This window comes from Schistocerca gregaria, chromosome 5 (genome assembly GCF_023897955.1).
Source record: "Schistocerca gregaria isolate iqSchGreg1 chromosome 5, iqSchGreg1.2, whole genome shotgun sequence".
Taxonomy (NCBI): Eukaryota; Metazoa; Arthropoda; class Insecta; order Orthoptera; family Acrididae; genus Schistocerca; species Schistocerca gregaria.
Window position 1 is genome coordinate 414,048,359 of NC_064924.1, and position 17,706 is coordinate 414,066,064.

Consider the following 17,706-nt stretch of genomic DNA (forward strand, 5'->3'; position numbering starts at 1 on the left):
ATAGGTCATGTATAGGTTTTTATGAGTGAGTTTGCGAGTATCAAAGTATATGGCATATATGGCCGTATCTTTCGACTGCATTGACTTTGAATTTTAAATTTTCCACACCGCCGAGGGACTGTAGACTTTGATACGTGACATGAATTTCTTCGTAATACCTCTGTAGCCGTTTCTACAAACAAGGGTCTTGACAGACAAATAGACTATAGTCCAGAAGAAACAGGTCGCAGAACATTTGAACTTCTTCCTGGCGTCATGGAACGAGTGGGCGCCGGCCGGAGTGGCTGTGAGGTTCTGGGCGCTACAGTCTGCAACCGAGCGACCGCTATGGTCGCAGGTTCGAATCCTGCCTCGGGCATGGATGTGTGTGATGTCCTTAGGTTAGTTAGGTTTAAGTAGTTCTAAGTTCTAGGCGACTGATCACCTCAGAATTTAAGTCGCATAGTGCTCAGAGCCATTTGAACGATATACTTTGAACCTATCCGAGGACTGATGCATTTTCTCACTGGTCGTGGGCCATACCCAACATACTTATGTCGGTTCGGGAAAAGGGCCACATCCGCCTGTGAATGTGGTCTATCAGTGGGTACTCCCGATAATGTGGTCTACGAGTGCCCCCTTTTTAATGATGTAGCATTAACATTACGTGAACAATTACCTGACCATGACACATACCACTTACTTAGACAAGAAGACACTTTTCAGACTGCTAACCAATTGGCGGATGAGATATCACGAAAAGTGTTAAAAGAATACCTGAGGGACATAAATTAAATTAACAATTTGAGACTCATCAAACACTGAATCTAGCGCCCTATCCCCATACCGCCTGTGCATGGACAGTCCGACTTTCATCTTAGTCTGGAATCCGTCGCGTACAGGACTAGAGGGAGTGGGGTACGACACCACCGATACAGGACAAAGCACCGGACTTGACTTAGAGTAGGACTTAGATTAGGAAATTAGTTATTTAGGAACCTGCAACGAATAACATCCTTGGCTTGCCTAGTGTCAAGAGCACGCTCATAGGGATTAGCTCGATGAGCAAGGCTCTAAAATGTAGGATTATAAACTAGTGGCACAACTGTGACGCTGCAGGCAGTAGAGTTTAGTTAATCGTAGGTCATACAAAGTTAACATTAATAATAGTAAATAAATTAGTTGCCCATTGTTATCTAGTTATAGCTGCAGCTCACTAATTAATTAAATTTGTATCTAGCTGCAATAATCATTGAAGGAAGTGGGTTAAGATTGCATAATTATTATAAATTTGTAATAAAGATTTTTTTTGAAAAATGGACAATAGTGATACTATAGGTGCTCCGTTAGTACCGCTTGTGGCGCGGAACCATGAAAGGTAGCAGAATGTTGTTTGTGGGCGCCGTCCTGTTTGGTATGTAATGTGGGTGGTTGTGTTCCGCAGGCCCGCAGCGCACCGTGCACGTGCTGCACAACAGCGAGCACCCGGCCTCCGTGTTCTCCGTCCTGGAGACGGGCAGCAAGACGGTGACCCTGCTCGCCGACTCGCTGTTCGACCTGCTCATGCTCAAGATGACCTCCGTCTACACCAAGAAGCAGACCAAGATCGAGTCCAAGGGTCCGCGCTTCGAGCTCGCCGACTTCCTCGTCAAGCTGGGCACCGTCACCATGAGCCAGAACTTCAAGGGCGTGCTTGTCGAGGTGAGCAAACGCCGTCTGCTTGCTTGCCAACTGCTCTTGGGTACAGCGGCTTGTCGTTGGCTCTAAACAACCATACATTTTATTACAAAGGATAACTAGAGTTTAGGAGTATCCCATTCCTCAACCATCGCATTGAAGAGTCCGAAAAATTCACTACTGCCCTGCGATCTAAATAAGAGTAATACAGGGTGTTTCAGAAAAAGAACTCCCTAGTTTTAATGTATCCTAGAATCTCTACAACCTGTCATACACTATTCTAGTTTCTGGTGTTTTATTCATCACACTCCAGGTTTCGCTCCCCTGCAGTTGGCAGGTCTGCTTGACCTTGAGACGCCGGCCGCAGTGGCCGAGCGGTTCTAGGCGCTACAGTCTGGAGCCGCGCGACCGCTGCGGTCGCAGGTTCGAATCCTGCCTCGGGCATGGATGTGTGTGATGTCCTTAGGTTAGTTAGGTTTAAGTAGTTCTAAGTTCTAGGAGACTGATGACAGATGTTAAGTCCCATAGTGCTCAGAGCCATTTAAACCAGAACTTAGATGTGATTACATTTTCACGCAATTTGGGTCCATAGATCCTGAGAAATCGGTACCCAGAACAACCATCTCTGGCCGTAATAACCGGCTTGATACGCCTGGCCATTGAGTCAAACACAGCTTGGATGGCGTGTACAGGTACAGTTGCCCATGCAGCTTCAACACGATGACACAGTTCATCAAGAGTAGTGACTGGCGTATTGTGACGAGCGAGTTGTTCGGCCACCATTGACCAGACGTTTTCAATTGGTGAGAGATCCGGAGAATGTGCCTTCGAAGGCAGCAGTCGAACATTTCTGTAACTAGAAAGGCCCGTACAGGGCCTACAACTTGCGGTCGTGCATTATCCTGCTGAAATGTAGGGTTTCGCAGGGATAGAATGAGGGGTAGAGCCGCGGGTCGTGATACATCTGAAATGTAACGTCCACTGTCCAATGTGCCGTCAATGTGAGCAAGAGGTGACCGTCACGTGTAACCAGAGGCACCCCAAACCATCACGCCGGGTGATACGCCATTATGGCGATGACCAATACACGCTTCCAATGTGCGTTCACCGCGATGTTGTCAAGCACGGATGTGACCATCATGACGCTGTAAACAGAACCTGGATTCATCCGAAAAATTGACGTTTTTCTATTCGTGCACCGAGGTTCGTCGTTGAGTACGCCATCGCAGGCGCTCCTGTCTGTGATGCAGCGTCAAGGGTAACCGCAGCCATGGTCTCCGAGCTGATATTCCATATTGCTGGAAACGTCGTCGAACTGTTCCTGCAGGTGGTTGTTGTCTTGCAAGCGTCGCCATCTGTTTACTCAGAGATCGAGACGTGGCTGCACGATGTGTTACAGCAATGCGAATAAGATGCCTGCCATCTCGACTGCTAGCCACACGAGGCCGTTGGGATGCAGCACGGCGTTCCGTATTACCCTCCTGAACCCGCAGATTCCATATTATGCTAACAGTCATTGGATCTCGACCAACGCGAGCAGCAATGTCGCGATACGATAAACCGCAATCGCAATAGGCTACAATCCGACCTTTATCAAAGTCGGAAACGTGATGGTAGGCATTTCTCCTCCTTACACGAGGCATCACAACAACGTTTCACCAGGCAACGCCGGTCAACTGCTGTTTGTGTATGAGAAATCGGTTGGAAACTTTCCTCATGTCGGCACGTTGTAGGTGTCGCCACCGGCGCCAACTTTGTGTGAATGTTCTGAAAAGCTAATCATTTGCATATCACAGCATCTTCTTCCTGTCGGTTAAGTTCCACGTCTGTAGCACGTCATTTTCGTGGTGTAGCAATTTAGTGGCCAGTAGTGTACTTCATCGAAGCTGTTGCATTCTAACTTGGGCAGATTTTTGATGCTCTTATGGTGGCTGCTTTTCTGACCAAGATAGTCGTAGTGTTTCGTGTTTGAAGAGGCTCAGTTTCGAAGATTTATGAGATCTGAGGTTTGCCTGGTGTTGCTGTAGCTGTGGTCGCTCCTTCGCGTTTCCACCTCACAGTCACGTCACCAATAGTCGAGTTGGACAGCTTTAGAAGGGTTGAGCTATCTGTGATGGATTTAAAAAATTTTCTTTCAAAAATTCAGCCTTGGTCACACCACGTATGCTTCAAGAACATAGGTGGCCGGTTTCGGTCATATCACATGACCATCATGAGACCTGTAATTTAAATTAGAAAGTAATATAAACCTTACTAGATTGACAGTAAAATATGACAAAATGCTTATAACGATAAAATACAATAAGACTTGTTATACCCTTGGCAACCTCCGAAGATGGTAGGTGGAGCACTCTTTTCAGCTGCTGTGGTGTCAATTGGTGCCAGCAAGAGACGGGCATACGCTTAAATACGAAGGTGCTCCACCTACCTCTTCTCCCTCTACCTCACGTCAACCAATCAGTGTAAAACGGGTTCACATAATCGTCAAAACGTAAAAAAACTAACAAAGTACAATAATACCATAAAAATAGTATCGTATAAAATATCTCTAACAACCATGGAACTACTTAAATATTGTATAAAATATCAATTAAAAGCTTTAAAAATAACTGTACAGACGATGTATACTCAGTGTGCCCTCTATGGTCTAAGGTGGTACTACCACAATGGCTTCAAAGTCAACGATGTTGTGAAGGTCTTTGGCATTGTGGCATCATATCGATATGTGAGTTGTTACTTGACTGCAAGTATACACATATTCTAGATTCAGTCTGTTTGTCTTATATTAACATTATTTGGCACTTGAGATATATGTAATAATGGAATGATCAGCTGCAGAGTGGTATGATATTACATACATTTTTTTAATGTCATACAACTGATTCATTAAAAATGTTATATTTCGTATTATTTCTAGTTGGAAGTTTAAAATTGTGATATAAATATTTATGTACTGTTCTAAAGTACATTTCTGCCATGGATAGAACTGGGTCCTATGATTTTCTGAACAAAAGAGTACATACGTGTACATAGAATTTCGTCAAAGAGATCATAAAAATGTTTTTCACGAAAATCCAACTTTTCATTGAGAAGCACTTACGGTTCAACTTTTTAATGGGCATGTATCTCGATCTCCTCCAAAATATTTAATAATAATCCTTTATTAGCGTTTTGACGCTTATGTGAACCCGTTGACGTGAGGTAGAGGGAGAAGAGGTAAGCGGAGCGTCTTCTTATTTAAGCGTATGGCCGTCTCTTGCTGGCACCAGTTGACATCACAGCAGCTGATAAGAGTGCTCCACCTACCACCTTCGAAGGTTGCCGTGGGTATAACAAGTCTTATTATTGTTTTTTTATCCTTATAAGCATTTTGTCATATTTTATTGTCACTCTAGTAAGGGTTCTACTACTTTCTAAATTAAATTACAGGTCACCTGTGTTCTTGAAGCATACGTGGTTTGATCAAGACTGAATTTTTGAAAGAAATTTTTTTTAAAATTTTTGATCACTGCTCCAAAAATATTTATTAAGACCTGATGGATTTGTTACTTAGGCGACATCCAATGCGTAGTCGGCTTTCGAAGTCACTGTGTCCTTCTGACCAATTTAGTCTGCTGTTTCAACCTCTCTACTGGCAACACAATATTCCCCGCCTCCTTTTATACTGCCGGATCCACCTATCGTGACATCCACTGGTTTGTTCCGCATTACACAGGGCTGTCGAGTTACCTGTGATCAGGTAATGTATACTTACGAATCTGTAGGTCCTGTACCCATGTTTCCCTTTGGCTGAAGGGTGCTCCCGGTGCATTTACTGCACTTTAATCAGGCATAATTTAGTTGTAATATCATAATTGTAGCAAAGCTTTTGCAGACATTATTTGCAGGAGTCTGGGAACTGTTACCATTGAGAGGGGTATTTTTTCTCGTTGGGTGGAAGTAATTACTAGCGTTCCGCAAGTTTCAATAGCAGATCCACTGTTGTTTCTCACAGGTGTAAATGAACACGTAGGAGACAGAATTATTCCTTTTTTGCATGGCACAGATGAAAACATGTTTTTCTTTTGTATTCTGTACTGTTGCAAATCTTAGGCTGCGTAGGACATGCGGAGGATATGCCACCGTAATACAACCTCTGGATTTTCGCGCTGCGATGTGGACTCGAATGGCCAACTTATATCTCATATATACCAGTTTACATCGCATCTTATACCATCATATTGACAACATATGTAATGAAAGAAGGTCGTGAGCGTGTTCGGTGCATGAGTGCTAAGAAAACAACGATTATGATATTATTATTATTATTATTATTATTATTATTCTCGCTATTTAATTACATTTTCTATAGTTAGTAGCCTAGTTTCGCTGCAGATACACACAAGAAATTAAACATACGGCGTTTCATTATATACAACAACAACAAAATCGAACAAAAACATAATTGGGAAGTGACATGAAAAAACAGTGCTAGGTATAGACACAGATTTTACGAAAAAAAAACAATAATTGAGACCATTCATAGTGAGATTTTCCCGAAACCTCTTTTGGCTGGCTCCTACGATTCATATAATTAAGAGAAAAATTAGGGCATTATTACTGTTAGGAGTAGGAACTCCTTTAGTGGTGACTGAAGTGCATTTTCAGTGATCAAAATACACTTATTTACTTACGGCGAGAACAGTATAAGTTGAGGATTTGATGTAACTCTGAGATACTACGTTGCGTAACGCCGTGAATAAAGGAAGAAAGTGTTTTCTGCCCGATAATAATTCAGCGACAGCGCCCAGGTTTGGCAGCGTAATCGGCGTTAAGCTTCTGGTTGCGTTGTTATATGCAAGCAATTTCATTTCATTTGGTATCCGTTAACGAGAGTACTTCTGTTTCTGTGCTACGTTATTTCGCATGAATTTAAATTTCATTACCATAATCGTCTTTTGTTAAGCATTCGACGTCTGTAAACGTAACGACGGCGCCTCTGTATAAGCTCAAGTTTGGAAATTTCCCTGAATTGAAGCCACTTTAGAAATTACCCGCCCTTCTGTGTAATATGGGAAGGCTTATAACGTTTCCTGTACCAATAAACATAGTACGTCTTTACAATACAAGACTTTTTTTTAAAAAACTGACCATGACGGCTGTGTTAGTTACTGATATCCATAATACACTCCTGGAAATGGAAAAAAGAACACATTGACACCGGTGTGTCAGACCCACCATACTTGCTCCGGACACTGCTAGAGGGCTGTACAAGCAATGATCACACGCACGGCATAGCGGACACACCAGGAACCGCGGTGTTGGCCGTCGAATGGCGCTAGCTGCGCAGCATTTGTGCAGCGCCGCCGTCAGTGTCAGCCAGTTTGCCGTGGCATACGGAGCTCCATCGCAGTCTTTAACACTGGTAGCATGCCGCGACAGCGTGGACGTGAACCTATGTGCAGTTGACGGACTTTGAGCGAGGGCGTATAGTGGTCATGCGGGAGGCCGGGTGGACGTACCACCGAATTGCTCAACACGTGGGGCGTGAGGTCTCCACAGTACAGCGATGTTGTCAGCAGTGGTCGGCGGAAGGTGCACGTGCCCGTCGACCTGGGACCGGACCGCAGCGACGCACGGATGAACGCCAAGACCGTAGGATCCTACGCAGTGCATGCTCTGTTGCCGGTGTCTATGTGCCTGTTGTTCTGTCAGTGTGATCATGTGATGTATCTGACCCCAGGAATGTGTCAATAAAGTTTCCCCTTCCTGGGACAATGAATTCACGGTGTTCTTATTTCAATTTCCAGGAGTGTATGTAGTCAAAATGGTTCAGCGTAGTGATTTTAATTAAAAAATCTGTTAACTTGCTGTTGTATAACTAGTATTATCAATACAACAGCAGAGATTTAATCGAATACCGTGCTAACCACTGAGTAACAATAAAAATACAGGGTGTTTCAAAAATGACCTGTATATTTGAAACGGCAATAAAAACTAAACGAGCAGCGATAGAAATACAGCGTTTGTTGCAATATGCTTGGGACAACAGTACATTTTCAGGCGGCCAAACTTTCGAAATTACAGTAGTTACAATTTTCAACAACAGATGGCGCTGCAAGTGATGTGAAAGATATAGAAGACAACGCAGTCTGTGGGTGCGCCATTCTGTACATCGTCTTTCTGCTGTAAGCGTGTGCTGTTCACAACGTGCAAGTGTGCTGTGGACAACATGGTTTATTCCTTAGAACAGAGGATTTTTCTGGTGTTGGAATTCCACCGCCTAGAACACAGTATTGTTGCAACAGGACGAAGTTTTCAACTGAGGTTTAATGTAACCAAAGGACCGAAAAGCGATACAATAAAGGATCTGTTTGAAAAATTTCAACGGACTGGGAACGTGACGGATGAACGTGCTGGAAAGGTAGGGCGACCGCCTACGGCAACCACAGAGGGCAACGCGCAGCTAGTGCAGCAGGTGATCCAACAGCGGCCTCGGGTTTCCGTTCGCCGTGTTGCAGCTGCGGTCCAAATGACGCCAACGTCCACGTATCGTCTCATGCGCCAGAGTTTACACCTCTATCCATACAAAATTCAAACGCGGCAACCCCTCAGCGCCGCTACCATTGCTGCACGAGAGACATTCGCTAACGATATAGTGCACAGGATTGATGACGGCGATATGCATGTGGACAGCATTTGGTTTACTGACGAAGCTTATTTTTACCTGGACGGCTTCGTCAATAAACAGAACTGGCGCATATGGGGAACCGAAAAGCCCCATGTTGCAGTCCCATCATCCCTGCATCCTCAAAAAGTACTGGTCTGGGCCGCCATTTCTTCCAAAGGGATCATTGGCCCATTTTTCAGATTCGAAACGATTACTGCATCACGCTATCGGGACATTCTTCGTGAATCTGTGGCGGTACAAACTGCCTTAGACGACACTGCGAACACCTCGTGGTTTATGCAAGATGGTGCCCGGCCACATCGCACGGCCGACGTCTTTAATTTCCTGAGTGAATATTTCGATGATCGTGTGATTGCTTTGGGCTATTCGAAACATACAGCGGCGTGGATTGGCCTCCCTATTCGCCAGACATGAACCCCTGTGACTTCTTTCTGTGGGGACACTTGAAAGACCAGGTGTACCGCCAGAATCCAGAAACAATTGAACAGCTGAAGCAGTACATCTCATCTGCATGTGAAGCCATTCCGCCAGACACGTTGTCAAAGGTTTCGGGTAATTTCATTCAGAGCCTACGCCATATTATTGCTACGGATGGTGGATATGTGGAAAATATCGTACTATAGAGTTTCCCAGACCGCAGCGCCATCTGTTGTTGACAATTGTAACTACTGTAATTTCGAAAGTTTGTCTGCCTGAAAATGTACTGTTGTCCCAAGCATATTGCAACAAACGGTGTCGCTGCTCGTTTAGTTTGTATTGCCGTTTCAAATATACCGGTGATTTTGAAACACCCTGTAAGTTGTCATAAGTGCACCGCATTTGATGTCGTTTCGTCCAGGATTACATGTTTGAGGTGATGCTGAGATTTGCCGCACAAACAAATATGTTATGGGAAGTTATCATATTCTTAATTTCCAGCAGAAACAACGTCATGTGTTTTATTCCCTCCAATGCTGCTCAAGAAAATGTGTTCGTGAATTTCTAAGGAACCAAACTGCTGAGGTTATCGGTTCCTAGACTTACACACTACTTAAACTAACTTAAACTAACATAGTCTAAGAACAACACACACGCCCATGCCCGAGGGAGGACTCGAACCTCCGGCGGGAGGGCCGCGCAATTCGTGACATGGCGCCTCAAACCACGCGACCACTCGCGCGGCTCAATGCTGCTGTCATCGTTGTTGCCATCGTACAACCACCACCAGCACCAGCACCACCACCACGCACCTAGGAAATACAGTCCCGTCTTGAGTGACACTCTTGATCCTGTCAGAGCAACCACTACTGCCCAAGAATGCATATACTCTGATGCCACTCTCTCAATACTTGGCCGCCCTTCAGATGAGGCAGCTTGTTCTGTAATGGTGCCTGTAATATCCTCGTTAGGATATCAACCAAGCTGTAACTCATAATTACAAAGTGCCTTTTAATTCAAGTTGCCTTTTATATAGTGTCAAATCACTCTGAAGGCCAATTTTGTGGAAGATTTAGTGCTTAAAAATTAAATTTGGAATCGCTAATATGTTTCAGATTGTACACGCATGAAATTGTTGTTTATAATATGTTGACTGAACCGGGTTGACTTGAGAATAGTAGTGCTGAAAACATACAAAAAGAAAATTCTCGTCACAAATCCTCAAATGAAAATTGTGCGGAATATTGATCTGGCAGACGATTGACTACTAATTTGGAAGTGCATTTTGTCATGGTAGTGGATTTTGAATGTTATCGATGTTTTTGTGTGAACTATAGTCTTATGCGGACGATGGCATTCGGCGCATGTCGAGGGACGGACGGTCATGGCATCGTTGACGATTCCAAGCGACAGTTGTGGTACGCGCATGCTTTCCACTTGAAGAAAGGGTGTATCCTTCAAAATATGTCTCTCGCTCACTTAGGCAGAATGTGTCACTTGCCGCCACCATCAGCGATAACAACACTCTACGATCACGTTTAATGCTCGCATTAACTACGGCATTCAGAGCAGAACGCTCAGTACAGTACTGAACGCTCATTGGATTTCGGGCCGGCCGTGTGACCGAGCGGTTCTAGGCGCTACAGTCTGGAACCGCGCGACTGCGATGTTAGTAGTTCGTATCCTGCCGCGGGCATGGATGTGTCTGATGTCCTTAGATTAGTTAGGTATAAGTAGTTCTAGGGGACTGATGACCTCAGAAGTTAAGTCCCATAGTGCTCAGAGCCATTGGAAGCATTGGATGAAGGAGTATGCGAGACGTAACTGCGCAGAATGAGCGTAAACTGGGCCGCCTTCGTTCTGGACTCCAACTATAGTTGGCTGAGCCGAGGTATTTTAATCTCGTGATTCGATTCAGATAGCTCAATTGCTTCAGGATGGGCAGTATTTCGCCCCCGCCCCCCCCCCCCCTCCCCCCCAAAAAAAAATCTATTATCCCACCAATCTATTAACATAACGATCTTGGCAAATAAATAAAAGTTTTAATAGTAAGACTACAGTAAAAATTAATAGGTCGCTTCCTGCACCGACTGACCATGTCACGTACCCACAATAAGTGAAATCTTCATGTGAAAAGGGGCGGGTGATTTCAAGCATTTTTATGTTGCAGCCGAAAACGTCTGCTATGTTTCATCAGAGCGTGTTTCATTACGTGGGAACTTGGGTGGTGATGAACAAAGAGCTTGCCGCCTGACGGTTTAGACACCGAGTGCTTGCAAGTGATAGATTGTCAAAAAGAGCGGAGAATTCAGTAGTATTCCATCACTGTGTGTGTGTGTGTGTGGGTGGGTGTGGGTGTGTGTGTGTGTGTGAGAGAGAGAGAGAGAGAGAGAGAGAGAACAGCCCTGCATAATGCACTGGCGCCTGCGCGAACTGTGGAGAGTCCGTCATTGTGACAGAGCTGTGCCGGGGAGAAGAATGGCTACATTCGCTCTGGGAATAGAGCGGCCGGCGGGCCGTTTGTCCGCTAAGCCCCGGCGCTGTTGTCACGCGAGCTGACGTGTCCAGCGGGAGTGATTCTGTAGCCGCGATCCCAGCACCCCGTACCCTACTCGTAGAAGCCGGCCGAATGCCGCGCGCGTCTGCTCCAGCAGGCTTCCCGGAAATCCATCCGGGGCAGGGCGCTCCGTTTCCTGTAGCGGCGGCTGGGATCTCTCCTACACTGGGGAGACAGGGACAGAGGAGAGCGACAATGTTACACCGGCTGCCGTGACCCTATTACCGGCCGCGGCAGCCCACTGACGCGACAACTAACTCGCGACGTCCTGACCTAATGTCTAATCTGAACGTATCGCACTGTGACTGGGGATGGTGAGAATGGACTAACATAGTAGTCAAACAGGAGAGTCATAAATTAATGGGGAGAATGGTTTTTTACATTAAGTGTGGCCTCTGTGACCGGCGGTGCATCGTAATGGGGGAGAGGGAGGGGGGAGTTGTAATTGATGGATGACATTCCGCGTCTAACCGCTGCAAGATGTGCATCGTGGTCTCGCAACCACAGGTATTTGTTTTTCCATTATCGATTTATTGGACACTGGAAGTTTTCCTCGACCGGTGATACTTCGGAAAAGCATTCTGGACTTGCTGTACGCTTTGCTCTTTACTCACTTTATAAAACGATTCGTGACCTGTGTTAGTGGACATTTAATTTCAGATGTGACCACTCTTTGCTTTTACTACGGCTTGAACTCTGTTGGCAACACTTTCAGTGAGATGTCTGAATGTCTGTGGAGGAATGTCGGCACGTTCTTCCTCAAGCGCCGGCACCAGAGTAGGTAGTGATGATGGACGCTGAGATCTGGAGCGGAGTCGACGTCGCTGTTCTAACTCATCCGAAAGGTGTTCCATTGAGTTCAGGTCGGGCCTCTGGGCAGGTCATTCCATTTTAGGAATCTTATTGTTCAGAAACCATTGCCTCACATGTGCCGCTTTATGACACTGTGAATGTCATTGTGATACAATCATCGTCTCCCAACTGTAACACCAACTACCCCGCACTTTACTACTTGCACTGATTATGATGTTAGGAAACTTCTCGATTTGTTACCACGGCAAACCCTTCCACCGGATTGCCATGGGATTCAGCGCCATTCATCAATCAAAATCATTTCCAGTCATCGATTGTCCACTGTGGTCGCTCTTTCCGTCACCTCAAGTATGGCCTAGCACTTACTACAGAAATGTGTCACATATTAGGAACCGCTCGAACTTTATACTCATTGCATTCAGATTCCTACGAATAACCATTGTACTGGACTACTGGTAACACTTCCGAACTAACTAGTGATTTCTTCGGCTGATTTTTGTAGCCTCCCTCTGTAATGCTCAACGGTCCCTGTCCATTGCACTTCACGGTCACGTCGATAACTGTCAGTATTAGCAGTTTTGAAGGAATCGAAGTGTCCCTGTTGGATATGTTTCTTAAGTGACAGCCAGTGACTAGACCACGCCCGAAGTCACTGATCTTTTCCGACCAAACCATTATCCTGTTACTGGCAACACAATACTCCGTGGCTCCTTACTCACTGAGGCGACAATAGTTATCGAATACCTCCTAGTATCGTGTCGGACCTTCTTTAGCCCGGCGTAGTGCAGCAACTCCACGTGGGATGGAGTCAAGAAATTGTTGAAAAGTCCCCTTTAGAAATATTGACCCATACTGCCTCTACAGCCGTCTATAATTGCGGAAGTGTTGCCGCTGTAGGATTTAGTGCACGAACTGACCTCTCGACTATGTCCCATTAATGTTCGATGGGATTTATGTCGGGCGATGGGGGTGGCCACAACATTCGCCCGAATTGTCCAGAATATTCTTCAAACCAATCGCGAACAATTGTGGCCCGATGACATGGCGCATTGTCGTCCATAAAAACATGGAGCTCACGAGTGGCCGCAAATGGTCTCCTTGCAGGCGAACATAAGCACTTCAAGTCAGTGATCGGTTCAGTTGGACCAGAGGACCCATTCCATACCATATAAACACAGTCCACACCATTATGGTATCACCACAAGCTTGCACAGTGACTTGTGGACAACTTGGATCGATGGCTTCGTGGGGTCTGGTCTACTCTAGAACCTACCATCACCTCTTACCACCTCAAGTCGAGACTCATCTGATTAGGCCAAGGTTTTCCAGTCGTATAGGGTACAACCGGTATTGCCACGAGGCGAGGAGAGGCGCCGCAGGCGATGTCATGCTGTTAGCAAAGGCACTCGCATCGGTCGTCAGCTGCCATAGCCCATTAACGCCAAATGTCGCAGTATTTTCCTGACGGATAGGTTCGTCATACGTCCCACATTGATTTCTGGGGCTATTTCACGCAGTGTTGTTTCTCTGTTAACTCTGACAACTCTACGCAAATGCCGCTGCTTTTGTTCGTTGAGTGAAGGCCGGTGACCACTGCGTTAGCCATGGTGAGAGGTAATGCCTAAAATTTGGTATTCTAGGCATTTTATTGACACTGCGCAAAAAAATGTCTCTGAGTACTATGGGACTCAACATCTGAGGTCATCAGTCCCCTAGAACTTGGAACTACTTAAACCTAACTAACCTACGGACATCACACACATCCATGCCCGAGGCAGGATTCGAACCTGCGACCGTAGCGGTCGCGCGGTTCCAGACTGTAGCGCCTAGAACCGCTCGGCCACTTCGGCCGGCCCAGTGGTAAAAGAAGTTATGAGTACAGATAAAATTCCTAGGATTGACTGGAGTTCAAACCCGAGGCCTTCATAATTTATTGCTATGTGCGTCTGTGTTCGTAATGAACATCACGACACAGGTGTTGCAGTAATAGCTACCTGTATTCTTACGACTGTCAGTTGGAGAAGGCGAATGGTACACTTGATCATATTACAGGACGGTCAGTAAGCTTACAGAGGGTGGCTGCGATGATAGACGAGCGCGCAGGTAACAGCGACCACCGCCACTGGATTAGGCGACGGCCGGTGGCAAAGGTGGCGTGGCGTGGCGCGCGGAGAATAGCCTCGTAACTTGGGGCACGGGCGGGGACTGAAAGCTCTGGCGGCTGACAGTTTGTGTCACTGGGAACAATGACGACACCACTGCACCGTGGCATCTGTGTTCTACGGCTGTTATTGTTTTGACCTGGCGTCGGCAGTGGAGCCACTGTTTTCTGCCTCTAGAGATTCTGTATAGCAAACCTTCTGTGATTCGGACTTCGCTAGTTCGGAACTTGCGGTAATTCGGACAGATAATAGACCAAATTTTCGACTGTCGGACGTAAGGGATAATTTGGACACAATTATGAACGTTAGTGACATTAATCCGGACTAGCAGATGTATTACCTCTGACTAGAAGACCCGCCCAAATGGTCGCCATGGTGGCCCGGCAGCACGCCGCTTCCGGTGTTCGGGAAGACACGGCGGTCGCGGATCGAATCCGGCCTGCTGATGTACTACGGGAGTCAGTGGGCCCGGCAGTCAGAATGTGGTTTTTCGGCGATTTCCCGCCGTCGGACGATATGAATTCCGGGCTGGCACCTACGACCCGCAAATGTTCCGAAAACATAAAATATATTCACAGTCGCGAATAAGGACATCCAACAGCTGTATAATGGATAACGACAATGACAATTTGTGCCGGGCCGGGACTCGAACCTAGATTTCCTGGTTATTGCGAACGGCCACCTTACGATTAGGCTAACCGAGCATGACTCACTGCCAGACCAAAACTTCCGTAAGTCGTTCCTTCGTACATGCATGAATCGTATTTCTGAAGAACACAGGCACTGAAATATCGTATTTCGAAAATATTCTCACAGTTCCACATGGATGACACTAGACGCAAACAAAGAAATGGGAGACAAAATTTCCGCCACAGGGGGCACCTCATTGTAGAGACCCAGATAATAGCAGCTAATAAATAGTAAAGTACTTTCTATTATGCCGGCCGTTGTGGCCGAGCGGTTCTAGACTCTTCAGTCCGGAACCGCGTTGCCGCTGCTGTCGCAGGTTCGAATCCTGCCTCGGGCATGGATGTGTGTGATGTCCTTAGTTACGTTTAAGTAGTTTTAGGTTCTAGGGGACTGATGACCCCAGCTGTTAAGTCCCATAGTGCTCAGAGCCATTTGAACATTCTATTATACAGTAAATGTAGCTTATAAATTTTCAGTACAGTGCACTTTCGCTTTTGATAACATAGAGATGGGATTTCCGAATATTTTTTTGACAGAACATTTTGTGTATCGTGGTATTTAGAGGGAAGATCTGTTTTCTTTTGAAAGTTAATAAAATTCAAATGAAATTAGAAAATGCCTAATGTTATTGGTAACCACACCCACATGACGTTTTGTGGTGACAACAATAATTCGTTATGGAATTTATCTCTGTTAAATTAGTGTTGTCAAAATGTCGAATAAAAGGCCATTTCATTAATAGATTTTCGCGGGGCACTTGTTCACTTCACGCGGAACACCAATGTTCAGCGCAACACAGTTTGGGAAACACTGACCTAGAGTAATGTGCGTGTGCGATGGTGTATTCGTCAAGCTCGTTTTTTATTGTAACCTTTGAATATGTGCTGTAACTTTACTTCGATCAGTCCTTTTATTCATAATTGATATCATTACATTAGATGTTTTTAAATTAAGTATACTTTACGGTATCGAACATTATATTACATTTCCTGTAGTTTTATTTAACCACTGCATACAACATGTGCTATATTCCCAATTATACATTCAGATAACTGTTTTGGAAAACATTTCTGTTATTCGGAGTATTAGTAACGGAATGATTCTAGTCCCAGTTAATCCAAATTGACGTGGATCACTGTAGTTGCTGCTAGTAAACTGTTTCATATATTTCTCTTTCATATGTTTCTCAGTGTGTGTGGCATGCGTATTGTAGGGTGCGTAAGTGTAGATGTAACGCACCCTTGTCAGATGTTCTAGAGAATTTATGCTCCAGTTCCAGTCCACTTTGGGAACAGCGGTCAGTGGGAACGCGATCCATGGAGAGTTTGCAGGACCCTACTTTCACGCTCGTATTGCTGCCACCAATCGGCAACAGCGTTGCGAAGTAGGTTACAAACAAAGCCGTCATTGATCTGTTGAATGGAGGAGGAACTTTGCATATGCTACAGCTACATTTCGTGATTTGCCTTTCAGACGTGTGCGAAGCTGACGGTAGGGCATTGTGTATTCCTTAGCTGAGTCGTGACGGCAGTGAAGTAAGACGACGTTGGTGCGACGGGCTAGAACTACACTGGGGAGCCAAAGAAACTCGTACACCTGCTTAATATCGTGCAGGGCCCCCGCGAGTACGCAGTAGTGCCCCAACACGACGTGGCGTGGATTAGACTAATGCTGCTGTAATGCTGGAGGGAATTGATACCATGAATCCTGCAGAGCTGTCCATAATTCCGTAGGAGTTCGAGGGGGTGTAGATCTCTTGCCGCAAGTTGCAAGGAATCCTGTATGAGCTCAATAATGTTCATGTCTGGGGAATTTGGTGACCAGCGGAAGTGTTTAAACTCAGACGAGCCACTCTGCAGCAATTATGGGCTTTTGGGTGGTAGTATTGTCCTGCTGGAATTGCCCAAGTCGGTCGGAATACACAGTGGACATGAATGGACGCAGGTGATCACACAGGATGCTTACATACATGTCATCTGTTAGAGTCGTATCTAGACATATCTGGAGGTCCCATATCACTCCAACTGCACACATCTGACACCATTACAGATGCTCCACCAGCTTGAACAGTCCCCTGCTGACATTAAGGGTCCGTGGATTCATGATGTTGTCTGCATACCCGTACACGCCCATTCGCTCGATACAATTTGAAACGAAACTCATCCGACCGGGGAACGTGTTTCCAGTCATCAACAGTCCAATGTCGGTGTTGACGGGCCCAGGCGAGGCGTAAATCTTTGTGTCGTGCAATCAGCAAAAGTACACGATTGCTGGACGGGGCTTACGAAGAGTCCTTGCCCTCACACCAGACACCATTCATATGTCATTTTGTATAGAATACGTAGCCAGTGAATCAATTAGGGCCGCAAATAAGAAAAGAAAAAAATCGTTAACCATTATTCATGAAGAATTAAATGTGAATCCGTCTAAAGCGTGCCTAAAATCAGGGCTTCTCTTCAGACCAAACTTTTTAATAGTTATAAGCGGAGATCCTACCGGTTGACAGTTACATTACTGGCGTCTTTAGAACGAAGAGTAATGGACAGCCGGAAAGTTTTGGCCACTAGGGACGACTCAAACAGTCATTCCTTTTATTACATTGTCAATACTTCTAGAATATATTGCTTGATAATCTGAGTATATGTAGCATTTCTTCCACGATAAGTGTAACATTTTATGCCCTTTAGTAATCGTCCATTCAAAACTTAAGGCGTAAATATGTCACCTGAGGGACAGGAAGT

General features: G+C 45.5%; 1 protein-coding gene across 2 annotated transcripts in view; it reads left to right on the plus strand.

The window, feature by feature from the left end:
• LOC126272269 (mediator of RNA polymerase II transcription subunit 20) overlaps positions 1 to 17,706 on the plus strand; it is a 526,313-nt gene that overhangs the window by 441,351 nt on the left and 67,256 nt on the right. For both annotated transcript variants that reach the window (XM_049975013.1, XM_049975012.1), the window contains exon 3: positions 1,424 to 1,680. In XM_049975013.1, coding sequence (XP_049830970.1) covers positions 1,424 to 1,680 — 257 coding nt within the window. The remainder of the gene's footprint in view (positions 1 to 1,423; positions 1,681 to 17,706) is intronic.